General features: G+C 43.9%; 1 protein-coding gene across 1 annotated transcript in view; it reads left to right on the forward strand.

Moving 5' to 3' along the window:
* The window catches only part of cwc27 (CWC27 spliceosome associated cyclophilin), a 76,299-nt gene that overhangs the window by 13,522 nt on the left and 41,891 nt on the right, over positions 1-20,886 (forward strand). The window contains exon 11 of the mRNA XM_056290717.1: positions 13,455-13,558. Within this exon, the coding sequence (XP_056146692.1) occupies positions 13,455-13,558 (104 nt within the window). The remainder of the gene's footprint in view (positions 1-13,454; positions 13,559-20,886) is intronic.

A 20,886-nucleotide genomic window follows, 5' to 3' on the forward strand; every position in this document is an offset into this window, starting at 1 on the left:
CCTTTTATGTGTTAGAATTTCGGATGGCCCGGCATCTTAGGGCCATTAATCAATGTTGCAATCAACATTAATCAGTTTAAGGCGGCACGGTGGCACGGTGCTTAGCGCGGTCGTCTCACAGCAAGAAGGTCCTGGGTTGGAGCTCCGGGGTAGTCCAACCTTGGGGGTCATCCTGGGTCGTCCTCTGTGTGGAGTTTGCATGTTCTCCCTGTGTCTGCGTGGGTTTCCTCCGGGGGCTCCGGTTTCCTCCCACAGTCCAAAGACACGTAGGTCAGGTGACTCGGCCGGACTAAATTGTCCCTAGGTGTGAATGTGTGTGTGTCAGCCTTGTGAAGGCCTGGCGGCCTGTCCAGGGTGTCTCCCGGCCTGCAGCCGAATGACCGCTGGGATAGGCTCCAGCATCCCCGCGACCCTGAGAGCAGGCTAAGCGGTTTGGATAATGGATGGATGAATGAATGAATGTCAATGATTGCATACAAATTATATAGTGGAGCAGTTTTGGGGGCTTTTTTTGCCAGCGAACCGTCAACTCTGGTGTTTCCCATTTGTATCCAACAGGTGGTAGGTTTGTTTAACGACAAATACTGGACTGTTACTTTTATCATTAACTTAGGATTCGTCATGTAATTGTTTTAGTTGTAGTTCAGCTGATGAACCAGGTGGGGGAGTAGTTGAGTTGTGTAGCACAAAAAATATGTTGAGGTTCTATTCCAAAGCCAGGAGTAGGTCTTTAGCCGTATATTTGGTAACAAGGAAAACTAGATGAATTACACACACCTTGCTGCTGTGATTAGTTACAGTATTTGGTTGCCTCCATGTGTCACACGCTGCAAACACACACTCCTGTTAATACACAAACTGACTAATTAGCCCAACGGTACAAGTGAGCCCACTTTAGATACGGGGAAGGAGATAGGACTTACAAATAAACTTTATATTTTATATCTACAAATATATATTTGAATGTAAATATAAATTTATATTTAAATTAATACATATATTTAAACTTATTTAAAATTTGCATTTAGTAAATATAAACTTAATTTATATATTGTTTTTTTTCCCAGATAGAAATTCATTATGCCGGTGAGCAGATCTCCTGCTCTTATAATTTGGTCAAATTATCATGGACTCATGCAGGACGGTTGTCAGGTAGGCTTGATGGAGAGGTGGAAGGAACGGAACCCATTAGGACATAAGAAACTCTTATTTTTCTGTGATTAGCTGGTATGTGTGTATTTCTGCCTCATATGTTCATGGTCTCTGTTTATCCATTGAGAAGTAACACGACCAAAATGTCAATGTGAAGAAACGTACTCAGTGTATTTTAAAGTCGGTGGGCAGTAAATATTTATGCTAGACCGAAGTCGGTAAAAATGTACATCGGCGTATTCGTTTAATTTATCTTCCTTTGGATTTTTCGCCCCTTTTTCTCCCCAATTGTACTTGGCCAATCACCCCACTCTTCTGAGCCGTCCCGGTCGCTGCTCCACCCCCTCTGCCGATCCGGGGAGGGCTGCAGACTACCACATGCCTCCTCTGATACACGTGGAGTCGTCAGCCGCTTCTTTTCACCTGACAGTGAGGAGTTTCACCAGGGGGACGTAGTGCATGGGAGGATCATGCTATTCCCCCCCAGTTACCCCTCCCCCCTGAACAGGCAACCCTGACTGACCAGAGGAGGTGCTAGCGCAGCGACCAGGACACATACCCCCGTCCGGCTTCCCACCTGCAGACACGGGCAATTGTGTCTGTAGGGACGCACGACCAAGCCGGAGGTAACACAGGGATTCAAACTGCCGATCCCTGTGTTGGTAGGCAATGGAATAGACTGCCACGCCACCTGCATGCCCCATGTATTAATTTAATTAAAGGCATTATGTCGTAATGTATGCTGTCACACAGAACGTTAAGTGATGGCCTTCTTGGTTGGTGTAGGACTGTTTGACCCATCGGTTATGTCGATGCCATAAAATCGCCACTTCCAAGAATCCAATTCATAGCTATAGAGCTTCCTGAATCAATCTCATATATATATATATATATATATATATATATATATATATATATATATATATATATATATATATATATATATAGTATATATATATATATATAGTATATATATATATATATATATATATATATATATATATATATACTATATATATACATATACACACACACTTTATTCCAATGTGCTGAGGCCTAGTGCTATAGTCAGACATCCTCCAGAACTCTTGCCAACACACACACACACACACACACACACACCTTAGTTCTAGCTCAGTGGACCAACATCAATAGACCTGGCCGTGGCTGCCAAAGCCTGCTATGTGAAACACTAGTGTTGGCGCTGGAGCCAAATTACATCTCGGCTGTAGTAGAAGCAAACACTGCCCCTGCCTGAGCAGTAGTGCTATGTCAGTCAAGTGAATGTCGGGTGTCGGTGAAGTGAAGGATATCCAAGAGGCAGAATGTGTGTGAGGGCAGGTAGCGTGGAAAAAGGAGACAAGGAAGAGGCGGTGTGTTCAGAGAGCCATTTACCCTTCGTCTGTCTTTGATGCTCATTGTTGGTCTGTTGGTCTGTGTCCCCCTTAACAAGTAGCCCTCAACAGACATAATCAACATCCCCTCTTCTCATTAGTGCTAATAGGATAAGGAGTGGGCCCCCAGTCAGCTGTGTGCCCTGACTGACAGCCGGCCCAATGCAGGCGGACTGTAGTATATTAAACACAAGCGCAGATTATTTTGCTACAAGAACTGTAACCCAACACAGTGGTTTGTCTTGGCAGCGAATCAAAGGGCAGGCTGGTAGGTACAGTGTTGGTCTGGGAGAAAGGGGGCATTGTTAAGAGGGGTGAGCGCCCCCCCCCCCTTTTTTTTTTTTTTTACAATGCATCGCTGGGGCTTTCAGCAGCTCTGCAGCCGGTCGGAGTATCAGCTGGTTATCTAGTCATCTGGGAAAGGGGGAGAGGATGTTTTAAAGCCCCCCCGGTTGTCGTAGTCCTGCTGATCAGCTCGACTGATCCAGATTGCGACGGGTCTTTTGGCTTTCGGTTCTCCATTTAATCCCTTCCCTCGTGGAATAAGCCTGAAGGACAACGCCGGTGTGCAGGTCTACAGTGTGTACCTGCACCGAGTTTCTCCCCGCTGCAGCCCAGCTTTGTTTTGGAGGTGAAAAATTCGTCACGGAAGAGTTTTTTGACAAATTTGAGCCTCGCACAAGCTCAAAAATTACAAGTCATTCCCAAAAGTTTTTTTTTTTTTTTTTACATGATCTCAATGTGTAACATTGTTGCCCAGTAACCACTATTCCCACAACTGCAAGATTTTTGGAAATGTTGCAATTGTGGGAATATTGTAACATTTCTAAATGTCGCAATATTCCCACAATATGCAAAGTTTCATAAATATGGTTTAGTTTTTATTTTTTTATTGAATTTTTATTGAGTTTCTTGAAAGAACAATACAAATGAGAGTACAAAAGACAAAAAAAGAAGAACTAAAACAGCAATGACTAACAAAAGCACAGCGTCATCTCCGCAGCATTCGTGACACTATTGATTCACAAGTCCGTCGGCGCATCGTCAGCCCTCGGAAGAGTCACCACGGGACCATAAATATGGTCTATAATCTGAAGCTCGGTGGAGTCTACGCACCGGCATTTAAAATTCTAAATTTGTCAAATAACACCGTTATTGTCAGTTGTGAAACTGTGACTTTTTGGGGGCCCACGGCCCTTTCGGTTTTGTCTTCATCCTCTCGGGTTTTGAAAACTAGGAAATTAAATTGCCAGACGTCTTGGTAGCAAAATCAACACCACAACCCAACCTTTTGGCACTACAGGGTAAGAAGGAGAAATCGACACTTTTTTTTCTTTTTTTTTTTATTACAATTGGTCTTGCTTCTTCTGTTTGAAGTGAGAGCGATGTCGGGCCTCTTCAAGGGGGTCGCTTTATTAAAGACACCGCTGAATGAAGTCCCAAACGCAGTGTATGTGGTAGTCGACACTTTTGTTAAACCTGACGGGGCATGACTGGGAAAGCAAAATGCTTCCATATGGCGGTGAGAAACGGAGTTAGCGGCTCTTGCCAGCAGCCCCCAGCTCTATTCTCTGTCCAAGTCATCATTTTGTAGTCATAGCAGGCAGAGGATAATGAAAAAATAGCCTGCACTTCTTCTAAATATTCTATTCTTATCACTTTTTGCCACATAGTTTTCTGATTTTCATCAGTGATCTGGTTTTTCTTGCGTTAGCATATGCAGCTAACATTTTGGCGCATTGCTAGTCGATCTCTTACAGCGTCCTGGTTATCGAATAAGGGTTACGTTCTGATATAGCACTTTATACATCACGCTGTTACGTCGTTTCATTTTAGCAGATATCGTAAAATGTTCATGTCACACGTGACAAATGTGGGCTTGGGCTGCGATGGGCCTTTTAAGACGGGCAGAAGGCTGACCACAGGTGTTCCACATGTGGAGGGAAACGTAGACTGTTTTCTTACCCTCCAGCATTGCAACCTCCCTTTACCTTGGCCTTTCCGCCCTACACAAACACCAAAGATTCATCATCCCCGTGGTCCGTTATATAAAGCGGTGCCAAAATAGCCCTCTTGTTTTTTCTCTCACAAATTTGTATCGCTATGAAATTATGAGGTGAAATGTGCATGAAACTTTAACTGCACGAGGCTGGTGAAATTATTTTTTTAAAAAATCCCGTCCCCCCCCACAAAAATTCCATTTAATAAGTCTCACTTCAAGCCTCAATGTTGCTTAGTGGAGTTGGTAGACAACAATAGTGGTTACGTGTAGTATTAAGATGTTATTTACAGCATATTTCTTGAGGTTTCTAGACCAGAGTTTTTGAACGTTAGCTACAGCAGTTTTTATACATTTAGAAACAGTTGTTTGCTCTTGAATGCCACTCCATATGAAACATATGATGGCCTCTTATTTTGCTGTTCCTGGATAGCCGGTCTTGGTCCTGTGTCGTTTGGGCTTTAATTCAGTGACTTCATTGGCGAAAGACTAAGTACTGTTTGACTATAATTAAAGTTTGTTTGGCAGTTGAAGCAGACATTTTTAAGCCTGGTGCACCTCACATAAGAGCGACATATAATCTCGGCCAAGTGGCCATTCCCTGAAAGCTGTGTCGTAATTGGCTGCACCTGTCTCTTGTCATTGGTCATAACCCAATGCTTTCTCAGGAAGAGGTCGTCGGGATCAAGAAAGCATTCGACACGGCATTTGTGTAGAAAGTCACAAGAGATAATCCAGTTCTTGGCAGCGGGATTGTTTGTGTTATGGAAGTGCCAGGTTTAAAGATCTCAAACCCACTGTAGCATGTCTGTGCCATATGGGGTACTTGCTCATTGGAAACTTTTCTGCACAACGACACATCGGAGATGTGTGGGTAAGATTTTGCATATGTCTGAGTAGCTAAGAGAAATGGTAAGAAATGGGAAATCACTAGATATGTCAGCAGTTTATACTGTATGATTAGTGTGAACTTTTTTTTATTTCCAACTTTTATATTAGACACATGACATCTGTGAGGACTGACGAATTCAGTTTTCTTTTTTTTTGTTGACTCCCCCCCTTTTCTCCCCAATTGTACTTGGCCAATTACCCTACTTTCTGAGCCGTCCCAGTCGCTGCTCCACCCCCTCTGGCCGGTCTGGGGAGGGCTGCAGACTACCACATGCCTCCTCCTATACATGTGGAGTCACCAGCTGCTTCTTTTCACCTGACAGTGAAGAGTTTCACCAGGGGGACGTAGCACATGGGAGGATCACGCTATCCCCCCCCCCCAAACAGGCGCCCCGACCGACCAGACGAGGCACTAGTGCAGCGACCAGGACACATACCCACATCCGGCTTCCCACCCGCAGACATGGCCAACTGTGTCTATAGGGATGCCTGACCAAGCCGGAGGTTAACACGGAGATTCAAACCAGCGACCCCTGTGTTGGTAAGCAACAGAATAGACCGCTACACTACCCGGACGCCCCACGAATTCAGTTTTCTATAAATGAGTTAAATATCACAAAGACAGGTTTATTCTCTCACCTTATGACTTGGTAGCCACCATCAGTTAAACAAGTAAATAACTGCAAGTTAGATAAACTTGCTAAAATAATAACTTCAGTCCACCCCATGGATCATTGTTTGGATTGGTCCAAATGGTGGAAGTTGAAGAAGGAAGACTGTTGTGTGGCGTTCAGGCAGGAGTTAAGACAGGCACTGGGCGGTAGTGAAGAATTGCTATATGGCTGGGCAACCACTGCAGAAATATTGAGGGAGACAGCTAGGAAAATATTTGGTGTGTCATCTGGACAGAGGAAGGAAAACAAGGAGACCTGATGGTGGAATGAGGAAGTACAGGATGTATACAGAGGAAGATGTTGGCAAAGAACACGTGGGATAGTCAGAGAGATGAAGAAAGTAGACAGGTGTACAAGGAGATGCAACGTAAAGCGAAGAGAGAGGTGGTGAAGGCGGAGGAAAGGACTTGTATCGATTGGCTAGACAGAGGGACCAAGCTGGGAAGGATGTGCAGCAGGTTAGAGTGATGAAGGATAGATATGGAAATGTACTGACAAGGGAGGAGAGTGTGTTGACAAGGTGGAAGGGGTACTTTGAGGGGCTGATGATGAAGAAAAAAAGAGAGAGAAGGTTGGATGATGTGGGGATAGTGAATAAGGAAGTGTGGTGGATTAGCAAGGAGGAGACAAAGCAAGAGAGGCAAGATTGAGACGGCTTGGATATGTGTGGAGGAGAGATGCTGGGTATATTGGGAGAAGGATGCTGAATATGGAGCTGCCAGGCAAGAGGAGAAGAGGAAGGCCGGAGGATATGCATGTGGCTGACATGACAGAGGAAGATGCAGAGGACAGGAAGAGATGGAAATGGATGATCCGCTGTGGCGACCCCTAATGGGAGCAGCCGAAAGTAGCAGTAGTAGTCCACCACATGGATCGGTGTGTGGATTGGTCCAGATCACTCTGCAGAGTCATGCAAATTCTTGTGTTGAGGTCAGATTCCTTTACTGTACCTTACAGTTCTTCTTGGCTGTTGCCCAAGCCATGGAGTGCCCCCTGAGATAAGTTCACCCAGCCATCTTGTTATTCTAGCACATTTCTTTGTTCAGTCATAAGAGTAGTTTCATGCTTTCAGTTCATGCTTATGGAGAGGCTGCTGCTGCTGTCCATGCTTTAGACTAACATACTCGAGTCTAAGACGTGAAACCTTACCTGCAATCTAAATCTAGACTCAATACAGCCTAACTATGAATTAACAACTCATTTGTTGTGTGAATACTAGAGATTGCAAGACTGAAAGGGAATTATCTATAAAGGTTACATATTTCACATTTAAATGCACGGTCTAGATTCATGGGTATGAACTTTCTTTATGAAAAGTTAATCAGCCACAGCTGTCATAGGGGCTGAACTTTTTTTACATTTTCTGAAATGATAGTTGCTGGCAATTTCAGTTACACGGCAGTACCAAAAAAAAAATGTGTTCTTTTCCTTCCTTGGGATTCTCAGTATATCTAGGTTTGTTCCAAGTTTGGCGGCCTTTCTGACAATCCATGACACTATCTGAGATGTTTTGCATTCTTAAGTCAGCCATGTTTTTTGAGATGACACCCACAGTCCATTCCTCTGCTGGCAGGGGGACAGGTCTTGTTGAATGGCTGTCAGTGTGTTAGGAATGGGGGGCAGTAGCTGGATCCTGCTTGTCTGAGTAAAGGCAGAGAAGAAGAGCCACAGGTAGAGAATGTTATCTGATAACGTGCATCACAAAGACATGCACCATTTGCCTACCTGCTTGGACAAGTAAAGGAATATCATCTGAAAATCCTCAAAAGTACTTTCTTTCGTTAGCACTACCTCCCTACCTCAGAGATGGTAACGGGCCCTGTTTGCCATTTCAAAAGTTTGGCTGTAACATTACTTGATCTTCCCTAGTGGTCATATATTGTGATCTTTAAAAGAAATGGAAGCAAAATTGGGTATTAGTTTTAGTCCTAAATGTGATTAAGGCCTTGCTAGTTGATTTGTAGTCTTCAACTGTTACTGAACACTAGAACGAGCAAGGCCGCCATTTTGATGGTTTTGGATTTTCAAAGTTTAATAAGTTTGTGGGGAAAAAAATGAAAGATGCAGACCTGCTGCTCCCTGAATGCTCCTGAAATTGCATAGATTTGCATTAAACGGAGTTTTAGATCAATCGTACAAAAAAAAACATTATGATAAGATGTACCTAAAACGACTATGACCGGTCAAAATGACGGCTCGTAGTTTGCACGTGATCATGCGCGTCATGTCACTATTTGTGACGTGTGTTGGTCATATCATTTCCTTTGTGAAATTCACTGCTCTGTCCTAGAAACACACTAGCGTTCTGCAGTGCAGAGAAATAGTGTAAGCATGACTTTTGGCTATTTCCAACACTAGCAGAGGTACCCGGCGTTGCCCGGGGAAATTGTTCTCACCAAAACAACCAACATGATCTGATCTTCACGATATAATCGATGATGAAATATAGGATAATTTATGATATGATACATGTGATAAACGGATGTCAAATAAACGAATCTTATTAGCAAAAATGATCAAATGTCATAACTTTCAAGCCATTCATCAAGCTCCTTTGCCAGTGTGTGTATTAATCGCTCAGTGCTCAAGCACCTCAGGGTAAACCACGTTGCGTGCCTTCAGGCTATTATTGACAATGTTAGGTGTAGTGCCTCCCTTGACCACTGGAAGGATTTGCCAGAAGTCTCCACAAAGCGTTGTTGGAATGCCTCTTTTGCAAATAAATAAAAAAATTTACTTGGTTTTTGAAATATTTTTCGAACTGTGCAATCCTTGGAAAGTGCTGATTCTAAAGATACCTTTCTTTTTGTTCTACAAGGAGTATTTCTGGAGTTTTAAGCGAACATACAAACATACACTCTCACTTTGTATATAAAGTTGTCTGGTTACAGACGCCGTTTCAGATGTACCATGACTACCACCGACGCGTTGCAGTATTTACAGACATTGGACACCATTCATTTTAAATTGTTTGAAAAATAGTATTAAAGTTGTTAAAATGTTAGTTTTGGTGTCAGTTGTTTCTTAACAGACATACTAACATATACAATGCATTAATATCTCAACTGGGTATTTATCTTGACAAATGGCCCGCGGTCTTTCTAGTAGTTTTTAAGTTCCGGTCGTTGTTTGGGGCTGTTTCAATGGTTATTTTCATTTCTTTTTTTTACATTTCATGTTTTATAGGCCTTGTTATGTTTGTTAGATTAGCAATATGTTTTCCGTTTTGTTTTTCAGGTAATATTTTCACTTTTTCAATTTTGCAATTCCAAGTTCGACTGTGTCTCTCTGAAGTTTAAATTGTTTAAAAATAGCATTATAGTTGTTAAAATGTTAATTTTGGTGTCAGTCGTTTCCTAACAGACATATATGTAATGCATTAATATCTCAATTGGGTATTTATCTTGACAGAATATAGAGTTTAAAAACCCGCGGTCATTTTGACCCCCCATGGTTGTTTTAGGTAGGAGGGAAATCCCGGTCATTGTACGACCTTCATTAGATGTGCAATGACTTCATAGTAATGTCATAAATGTGGGTTCTCATTTTCAAAAATGCCATTGTCCCTCGTATAAATAAAATGTGATTTCCGTAGGGTGTGCAGAAACAAAAGAATTTGTAGTTCTCTGATGGGAGCTCTGAGGGGAGTTTGCTGAGCCCCAAGGTGTGCATTAACAGGTGTTGTTGGGTTTTTCTGTCCTTTCTGGTCTTATTCTCTTTATCGCACTGGAGGTTTGGAGCCAATTGTTTGACTGTTGCCTTGGATATGTTTCTCTTGTTTTCCAAATGGCTGCATGTCAAGGCAGGCAGAGTATCAGTGAGTCAAACACATTCTTGCTGTAGAATAGCTTGTCTGTCTATATAGACCCATCCATCACTGTAACCCGAACAGCCTCAGCCTGGGTCTGGGTCTCACTACCAGAGTAACAACAACCAGAGTCAGAATCTGGTTCATTACCAAGTAACTTTCCACATTATGAGAGATTTGACATCACATTGTAACCTTTTAAACATAACTCAAAATGATGAAAATAAAGGTCAAGTTGATAAAATAAAGGTTATGGTAAAAGAAAATCAAAGGTGATGTAAAAAGTAAAAGATAATGTATATATGTTCATAATGCATATATTATGTGCATTATACTAATTACTATAATAACAATAATACAATTATAATAATTATATGTTATGATTAGCAGCAAACTAATTACTATTATATATCAATATTAATAATTAATCCGTTATGTTCTATTAATACCAAAACGCTGGATCATGGCAATTCAAGTAAGTTATGAAAGCATCTCAGTTTGTAAAGTTGACAGATATTCCCATTTTAACTATACAACCTAATGACAATAATAATAATAATGACATCAAGACCTAGCTAGGTAATTTGTACAAGTCTTTGTAATGTGCATTGAATAGAATACAGCATTTAGAACAACTATAGTTTCCCACTTGTTGGTGTACCAAATACACCAGTAAAATGTGAATGTCAGAAAAGCTGCTTCTTGTCCGGCAGGCAGCTGAGTAGGCAACTACTTCAGATGTCTCCAGCAGGGACCAAGGCTAGCTCTGTCTGCGTTTCCACTCTTGGAACTGGGTCTGAAATCAGCTATGTCAGGTATTCTTGTGTAAAAAGAAAAGAACTAACCGGCTGCCTGTCTGACTTCTGAACCCATGGAGCGTAGGGAAGCAAACACGGAGGAGATGTGGCATTAAGTCAGCCTCAGCAGTAAATATTTTCTAAACTCTTGTTAAAAAAAAATAAAAATCAGACAGCCGCCATGTTTGATGCCTCAATTCCTCTCCCCATAGAATGTTGGAGAACTAAATGAAGGGAACATGAGTGGACACCGACAAACAGAGGAATGAAAGTTGCAGATAAAGAGCAAGAAAAGAATTAAAAAAAAAAATCTGTCAGTTCAGAGAAACAGATGTAGGAAACAAAGGCAGCCATTGTTTGGTCTGGAGATGCCTCACGTGTGTCTGGGCTAGGGGCCCAGACTGCAGCTTACCTGTGCTTTGTGGCTTCGCAAGAGAATGGGACCCAAACAGAACTGTCAGGCAGTACGAAAATATTATCATTTCTTAACATAACATCTGCTTTCCCACTGGCAGCAGACTCGATCACACACACAAAAAAAAGGTACAATAATCAACATTGCTGGAACTTGAATCAGACCTCTAATATTTAGCCTTGCATGAGCTAGGTTTTGGGCCACCTGCCAAAAAGGACCTTACCTCACATCCAGGAAGCTAGACTTTTGGCTTGCCTCTGCCGCCCAGTTAAAGGTTTTACAAGAAGGATGACTGGATGTTAGCGGTTCTGGAGCGGCTGAAAAAACATCAAGATGTGTGTTGCTTATTAAATGTGTAAAGTAGCATTTTGCTTTCTTTATCTTGTATGTTGGAGGAATTTTACTACTTTGCACATAATATTGCTAGGACATCTAGCACATTGGTTCTTATAAACTGGTTTTAAAAAAAAAAACATTTTGCGTCATCCGGGTAGCGGAGCAGTCTATTCCGTTGCCTGCCAGCACAAGAGTCGCCGGTTGGAATCCCCGTGTGACCTCCGGCCTGGTCAGGCGTCCCTACAGACACAACTGGCCGTGTCGTGTCTGCGAGCGGGGAGTCGGGTGTGGGTACATGTCCTGGTCGCTGCACTAGCGCCTCCTCTGGCCGGTCGGGGCGCCTGTTCGGGGTGGCGAGGGGGAACCAGGGGGATTAGCGTGATCCTCCCATACGCTACGTCCCCCTGGCGAAACTCCTCACTGTCAGGTGGCAAGAAGCAGCTGGTGACTCCACATGTATCGTAGTGACCGGGACAGCTTGGAAGAATGGGGTAATTGGCCAAGTACAATTGGGGAGAAAAAGGGGGGGGAAAATTTACAAGAATTATTATTATTTCCATGTGAGTATGTTTGTGTATGTTATCAACTAACATCTCCTTTGACAGACTACAGATTTCAGTTACTTCCTGTCATTTCCCACATCTCGAACACTTAATTGGGTACATGTAGCTCTCAAAACACGGAATCTGCAGTCTTTTAACGGGAACAATAAAGAGAAGATAAATTTTCCATGCAGACTTTTTTATGAGCCATTGTTCTATCTACACAACCACAGTGTCCCTTCAAGTGCCTCCAGGACCCTGGACTGCATGGAAGCCGGGCCAAACACTTACCCTAATAAGGCACCACCGAATTTAGTAAAGCAAAGCAAGATCCTAATTTACATTCTTAACTCTGACTCTTGTCTAAAGTGTTTAATACTTGTTTTATATACTCAGGTTTTCACACTCACAAGCCACAAACACTGTTATGAGAGTTATGGAATATGTTAGAGCCATTAATGACCTCTTGTCTAGACGTGCTGTGATTGATTACTGATGTTGGACGTTTTAAATAGATGTGCATTTTTGCTTGACATCATAGGCCAGTGTATCCAAAACATTGCTTACTCAGTATAAGCTAGGTTTTGTCAAAAAAAAAAAATTGTTCCATTACTTCAGAGAGACTTTTAAATTAAGTTAAATTAAGTTAGCTTAGCCTGCTAAGTTAGCTTAGAAGGCTAAGCTAACTGCTAGCCTGACTGTCATCCTGGCTGGTGCTCCTTCTCTGGACGGAGGAAATTTTTGGACTGAGTGCAACATGACGGTGCTTTAACTGGTTTTTTGGTTTTTTTTGGGGGAGGGGGGTTTCTCCCTTTTTCACCCCAATTGTACTTAGCCAGTTACCCCACTCGTCCCGGTCTCTGCTCCACCCCCTCTGCCGATCCGGGGAGGGCTGCAGACTACCACATGCCTCCTCCCATACATGTGGAGTCGCCAGCTGCTTCTTTTCACCTGACAGTGAGGAGTTTCACCAGGGGGACATAGCGTGTGGGAGGATCACGCTATTCCTCCCAGTCCCCCCCAACAGGTTCCCCGACCGACCAGAGGAGGCGCTAGAGCAGCGACCGAGACTCACACCCACATCCGGTATCCCACCTGCAGACACGGCCAATTGTGTCTGTAGGGACGCCCGACAAAGCCGGAGGCAACATGGGGACTCGATCCGGCGATCCCCATGTTGGTAGGCAGCAGAATAGACCACTGTGCTACCCAGACTTGTCTTTTGTGTCGCACTGCTGTGGGCTGGGGGTACCAGGGTTTCGTTTCTTTTGTGTACGCAAGTATATGAAGGAAATGACAGTAAAGTGTTCCTGAGTCCTGATTAAAAGCTGAACCTGCTGCTCTTCCAGAACCGTCTGTTGTCTGTTATAGGTCGAATCATTTATAGTAGCTATGTATGGTCACGTTGAGATTCTGAACCCAACTTCTTTTTTTCTTTTTTTTTAGTGATGAACTACGTAAAGAGGCACGTCAGCTGAAAAAGGAGCTGCAGGCCATAAAGCAAAGGAAAGAGGAAAGTTCAAAACCTGTTCAAGATGAAGACAAAGAGGGTACGTCAACAACCTGCTCTACTTAAAGACCTAGTTTCTGATGATACAACCCACACTTTATGCAAGTCTTTATCTGTTATACAGCCCAACAATGGCATTTTAAATCTTTTGATTCTCATTTGAATAATGTTATACCTCACTGGGCAGTCATTATCTAACAGTCACGTGTTCTGCTGATGGACCTACATATAAGAAAATGATTGATTTAATCAGTCATTTAAATACGTTGGGTATTTTTCCCTTTGTGGTCTGCATTTATGTGTAAAAGTTTACAGAAAAATTGTGTGCAGCAAATTTTGAGTCATGACAATTTTTGAACCAAATAGTTCATATCGTATGCTGGGTTCGAGCCCCGGGGTAGTCCAACCTTTAGGGGGTCGTCCTGGGTCATCCTTTGTGTGAAGTTTGCATGTTCTTCCCGTGTCTGCGTGGGTTTCCTCCGGGCGCTCCGGTTTCCTGCCACAGTCCAAAAACATGTAGGTCAGGTGAATTGGCCGTACTAAATTGTCCCTAGGTATGAATGTTTGTGTGTGTAGGCCCTGTGATGGCCTGGCGGCCTGTCCAGGATGTCTCCCCACCTGCCGCCCAATGACTGCTGGGATAGGCTCCAGCATCTCCGCGACCCTGAGCGCAGGATAAGCGGTTTGGATAACGGATGGGTGGATGGATGGGTGGATGGATACTTCATATCACACTGCCATGTGTTTGCTCCTCACCAGCTTTAGCCAAAGAAATTCTGTCGTCTGCAAGAAGTCACCAGAGCTCCATAGGTTGTCATAATCGATGCAGTGTCTCGATGTTAAAATACTAGCTGAGGCTGAAACACATTTTCGACAGTCTCGGTTGGCTTGGTTAGCCTAGACATGATTGCTGGGTTCTGGGTTATGCATACTGTGATGTAGTGCAAAGCCAAAGGGCCACGGGTCTCTGTGAGTACCGACTTAATGGCGGGGTCACCGTCAGTTAAAAGTTCACAAAAGACTATGTTTTATGTCTCAAACTGTTGTCGTTCCTAACACTAATTATGACCGGCTTTGTGTTATGTTTTCCTCTAACTATGATGTCATAATAAAGGGACGCAGCTGATTGGTTCAAGATTTTAGATCAGTAAAGCGTGCTATGTGCTGCATGAAGACTTGCGTCAAAAACACAATTTACTTTAATTACCTTTAGGTGTGCAAATGGTGGTTGTCATGCATAGCCTGCGGTTGTTGGTGCACACATTGTTTGTGCACGTTCACCAGAATGAATGCTATATGTCGGCATGGTACAATACCCGCATAAACTATGGGGGCAGTAAGTATACGGGCAGTTACCACTAGTTTATGTCCAGTGATATGATGCAGATGTGACAGACGGCCGGCAGAAACAATAGAGGAGAAGCTGACAGAGCTTGTGCCTCACCTGGCCCCTAGTGTGTAACACCTTTTAAACATCCAGTCAGACTAAAAGTATGCAGACAAGTATGTAAACAGTGGCAAACGCTGTTTATGCAGTGTGATTAAAGTAGACTGTGTTTTTGGTCTTAGATGTAATATTTGAGTAGTTATTTGGGTGGGAAGATGGCGGCGCGAACTCAGGTTTGCAGCGGCCTCACCCAGTGCCGTCCACGCAGTGTCTTTGTCTGCGTCTGGGTTTGTGTCTTCGTCTGATGGCTGGGAGAGCTGGCGCAGGTTCGGCTTAGGGGCGGTTGGTCTGCCGCGTCCTGTGGAAAGAGGAAACACAGAGGGCGCTCTGACAGGACGCGGAAGCAGGGCAGGCTAAGCTAACTGCTAGCCCGTGCAGACTGCCAGGATATATGTGTTCTTGTAGGATTTGGACATGTCTTTGTCTTTGTGTTGCACTGCTGTGGGCTGGGGGCTGATTCCTGACTTACCATGGCTATGAGAATCAAAAATAACCAATATTTTTGTTTTTATAGCTAAACAGCCTTACCGTTAGTGTTGTTCAGTGACGTTGAGCCGTTGTTGTTTTAAATATCTCAAACAGAAGAACCCTGTTAACTAAATGGGTTCAACAGCATGCCAAATTGTTGAACAGAAGGGCAAATGTCTGAGGCTCATGACCTTGCATATCTTACTGGTATTTGGACGCCCCCCCCCCCCAACCCTCCCCAAACCCACCAAGTGACCTTTCCTTTGTGTCTCGTTGGTGACATAGAAAGGCATGAAGAGTCCCTCTCCCATTATGTTTTTGTCGGAAGAGAGAGTCCGTTCCTCTTGCACGTCGTGGGCCAGTGGCTGCTGCAAGGGAGATGGACGTCTGCCGCGGCGCTGTAAATCCCGAACCTCAGCTCAACCACATAAGAGCCCGTGGTGGCTGAGAGCCGCTTTATCTCATCCCACCGGATAAGTGGTGCAGCAGTTAGAGTGCATGTATAAAGTCTCACGTAGACTCTGTCGTCACTTACAACTTGCACCAGTCTCCCAGTTTACGCTTGACATTTTCGAGGAAGTCGCCTGCTGGTCCCCTTTCATTGATATGGCTTTTATTTTATTATTTTGTATGGTAATATTTTTACACACTTAATTCCTCTTTCCATGACCTAAGTTAAATACCTTTAAGAGTGATAAGGGTCTGACATCTAGCCTGTCAACCTAAATTGAAAAGAAAAAGATGACTTCTGTGATAATTGGGGCTTTTTTACTATCAAAACCAGGTTTGCATAATAATTGTGCTGCCCAATTACAATGATTACTTGATCATGTCACTAAAACGAACACTTGTGACGGTTTGTGTTGCATTGGTCAGGGAAAGAAATTGGCCAAGACAGATTTCCTTGGATCCATAGGACTTAAATCCATAGGACATAGCAGGCAGGCTAAGCTAACTGCTAGCCCATGCATATATATATATATATATATATATATATATATATATATATATATATATATATATATGAAACAGGCCTGTACTGCAATGTATTAAAACTTTTTTTCCTGTATCTGTGTTGATATATATATATATAATGTTGGTATATGTGTTTTTGTAGTTCGGATGTGTTTTTGTCTTTGTGTTGCACTGCTGTAGGCTGGGGTAAACAACATTTCAGATAAATAAATAATAAATAAATGTTCCTGATTTGTATTGGTTGCCGTCCATCCCACGGCTGAACGAGATATGCTTTGACGAAGTCAAATTATAATCTGTGATAAAATGTAATAACTCTGCTCTCCTTTCATACGCTACATGGCCAAAAGTATGTGGACACCTGAACATCACACCCATGTGTGGTTGTTGAACATCTCATTCCATTAATTTGGAGTTGGTCCCCCCCCCCCCCCCCGTACCGCCATAACAGCCTCCGGTCTTCTGAGAAGGCTTCCCACTAGATTTTGGGACAACATGGCTGCGGGGATTTTCTCCCATTCAGCCACAAGAGCATCAATGAGGTCGGGGGCTGATTTTGGGCGAGAAGGCCTGGCTCACAGTCGGTGTTCCAATTCACCACAAATGCGTTGGATGGGATTGAGGTCAGGGCTCTGTGGAGGCCAGTCAAGTTCTTCCACTCCAGACTCGGCAAACCACATCTTTATGGACCTTGCTTTACGCACGTGGGCATTGTCATGCTGAAACAGGAAAGGACCTTCCCCAAATTACTGCCACAAAGTTGTAAAGACAATTTTCTAGAATGTCATTGTATACTGTAGCATCATGAGTTTCCTTCGCTGGGACTACGGGGCCTAGCCCAAACCATGAAAAACAGCCCCTGACTATTATCCTCCACCAAACTTTACAGTTGACGCTATGCATTCAGGCAGGTAGCGTTCCCCTGGCATCCGCCAAACCCAGATTGGTCTGTCAGCCTGCCAGATAGTGAAGCATGATTTATCACTCCAGAGAACGCATTTCCACTGCTCCAGAGTCCAATGGTGGTGTGCTTTACAAAACTCCAGCCGGCGCTTGGCATTGTGCATATTGATCTTAAGCTTGGCCGCGGAAACCCGTTTCATGAAGCTCCTGACAAACAGCTCTTGTGCTGACATTGCAACCAAGGACAGACAATTTTATTGCGTTACGCACTTCAGCACTCGGCGGCTGTGTTCTGTGAGCTTGTGTGGCCTACCACTTCGTGGCTGAGCTGTTGTTGCTCCTAGACGTTTCCACTTTACAATAACACCACTTACAGTTGACCCGGGGGAGGTTCTGGCAGTGCAGAAATTTGACCAACTGACTTGGAAAGGTGGCATCCTATGACAGTGCCATGTTGAATGTCAGAGCTCTTCAGTACGACCCGTTGTACTGCCAATATTTGTCTACGGAGATTGCAGGGCTGTATGCTTGGTTTTGTGCACCTGTTAGCAATGGGTGTAGCTGAAATAGCCAAACCCACTAGTTAGAAAGGGTTTCTGCATACTTTTGGACACGTAGTGCGTGTTCCTCTAACCTACCCGGTTCCCTAATTATGTAAGAAATGAATACGTAAATGATTTACCGTAACTTTCTTTTTTCTTTTTTTCTTTTTTTTGGATCTCCCCCCCCTTTTTTTTTCCTCCTCAATTGTACTTGGCCAATCACCCCACTCTTTGGAGTTGTCCCGGTCGCTGCTCCACCCCCTCTGCCGATCCGGGGAGGGCTGCAGACTACCACATGCCTCCTCCCATACATGTGGAGTCACCAGCCGCTTCTTTTCACCTGACAGTGAGGAGTTTCACCAGGGGGACATAGCACGTGGGAGGACCACGCTATCCCCCCCCAGGCCCCCCCCCCCCGAACAGGCGCCCCAACCGACCAGAGGAGGCGCTAGTGCAGCGACCAGGACACATACCCACATCCGGCTTCCCACCCACAGACGCAGCCAGTTGTGTCTGTAGGGACGCCCGACCAAGCCGGAGGTAACACGGGGATTCGAACCGGCGATCCCCATGTTGGTAGGCAATGAAATAGACCACTACACTACCCGGACGCCCTGCTCTTGAGGGTTTTAATGGAGTTGCCTCTTTAGGTTGGACTACTTGGACTATCTACTGCTATATGAGTGGTATCGCCACCGTTTTCTTGGTGCTTGTCCCCATGTACAGAGACAAAAGATACATCTGGACTGAGTCCTTTTATGGCGGGGATCTCTCCTTTTAGCAGAAGGGGGTGTTTCAGTCTAGTGGTTAGCTTTGCAAAGTGAAATTTCACGGACCGTGGGATGTAAACAACTACACTCAACACTGCCCTAACTGACTGGCAGTATGGATGGTCAAGCAGTAAATTGTAGTGCAATATGACCAACCGAGATGAGAACAACAGTCTAACATTTGATTTTTTTTTTAATAATTACCCATGCAATTCATCATCCAGGAGGAGTGTGTGTGTGTGTGAACAGGATAGTGGAGTAGCTGACAGAAACCTTGAGTCCATGTTTCTTCAGGAGACTGCTCATCTCTTGCAAAATCCTTTTGGACAGTCAAGTCAGACATTGGTCATCTTGAAAACCGATGCCTGGGCCTGATTGAATACTGTTCATTCTAATGTTACTCACCTAGAAAGTTAAAGTTGACTTAGGACACGAGAATCCCTTCACGAGCCAGCGAAAACAGTTTCACACCCCTGCCATGGTGTTGTTGATTCTCTGGAGCCACGGATACTGCCCTGCTGTGCCGACTTGGCACAGGGCAACGAAACTACGCAAGGGGTGTACCGTACCGTTGCAGCAAGTCAAATAACCCATGCCTTTTGGCCCTGGCAAAGCCAAAAATACATTGAATCCTTTCGTGTCAATGTGAATAGTTTTTCCTGTCGTCAAAACGTATGATTAAAGAGTAAACAAGCCCACGATGATTTCAGAGGGTTTGCTGACATCCTCAGGTTGAAAAACCAGCTAAATTTTTTAAAAACGTGCCAGGCCGGCGGTCTTGGCACTAAGTGATGTAAGCATACCAGGATAAACACAGCTGCAGCAGATAGCATTAATAATGGGTCTGTTTGATTCAGGTGTGCCTACACACCCATCATCACGGACAGACAGGACAGACAGAGCCAGCACTAACAATTGTCAGTAGTACTATCAGTGCTGCTTCCTTGGCACACCTACGTCCAACAGACCCGTTATTAATTCTGTCAGTTGCAGCTGTGTTTATCCTGTTACGCTTACATCACAGAGTACCGAGACCATCCTGGCATGTTTCCCTCTTAACCTGTAGATGTCAGCAAACTCACTAAAATGGCCTATAGGGTTTCATTACTTTTAAGCGTTGTGTGTTAGAAACTAGATTGTGCTGTGCAAATAACCTGTGGGTAATGATCCCGTGTAAGCATTTTGGTTAGCCCTATTTTCCAAGGACGAGCCTTTATTTTCGGAGTTCTTTATGCAATGTTTTTGTACCGTATACAGTGCCTATAAAAAGTATCCCCCCCCCCTTGTAAGTTTTTACGTTTTATTGTTTTACAACATTGAATCACAGCGGATTTAATTTGGCTTCTTTGACACTGATCAGCAGAAAAAGACTCTTTCAAGTCAAAGGGAAAACAGATCACTACAAATTAGTCTAAATTTTATTACAATTATTAAGCACAAAATAATTGATCGCATAAGTATTCACCCCCTTCAAGTCAACATTTAGTAGATGCACCTTTGGCAGCAATTACAGCCTTGAACCTGTGTTGCTAGGTCTCGATCAGCTTTGCACATCTGGACACAGCATTTTTTCTTCATTCTTTGCTAAATTGCCCAAGTGCTGTCAGGTTGCATGGTGATAATGGGTGAACAGCCTTTTTCAAGTCCAGCCACAAAAATTCTTAATTGGATTCAGGTCTGGACTCTGACTCGGCCACTCCAGGGCATTAAGTTTTGTGTGTTTTTATACCATTCATGTGCAGCGTTGGCTGTATGCTTGGGGTCCTTGTCTTACTGGAAAACAAATCTCCCAAGTTGCAGTTCTCTTGCAGACCTGCGTCAGGTTTTCCTCCAGGATTTCCCTGTATTTTGCTGCATTCATTTTACCCTTTACCTTCACAAGCCTTCAAGGGCCTGCTGCAGAGAAGCATCCCCACAGCATGATGCTGCCACCACCAGGCTTCACGGCGGGGATGGTGTGTGTGTGTGATGATGTGCGGTATTTGGTTTACGCCAAACATAGCGTCTAGTCTGATGACCAAAAGCTCAATTTGGGCTCATCAGACCATAAAACCATCCTCCAGCTGACTTCAGAGTCTCCCACATGCCTTCGGGCAAACTCAAGCTGAGAATTCATATGAGTTTTTTGGGTTTTTTTCAAAAGTGGCTTTCTCTTTGCCACTCTCCCATAAAGCTGTGACTGGTGAAGAACCCGGGCAACAGTTGTATGCACAGTCTCTCCCATCTCAGCCACTGAAGCTTGTAACTCCTTCAGAGGAGTCAT

Source organism: Lampris incognitus, chromosome 12, assembly GCF_029633865.1.
Source record: "Lampris incognitus isolate fLamInc1 chromosome 12, fLamInc1.hap2, whole genome shotgun sequence".
NCBI classification, from domain to species: Eukaryota; Metazoa; Chordata; class Actinopteri; order Lampriformes; family Lampridae; genus Lampris; species Lampris incognitus.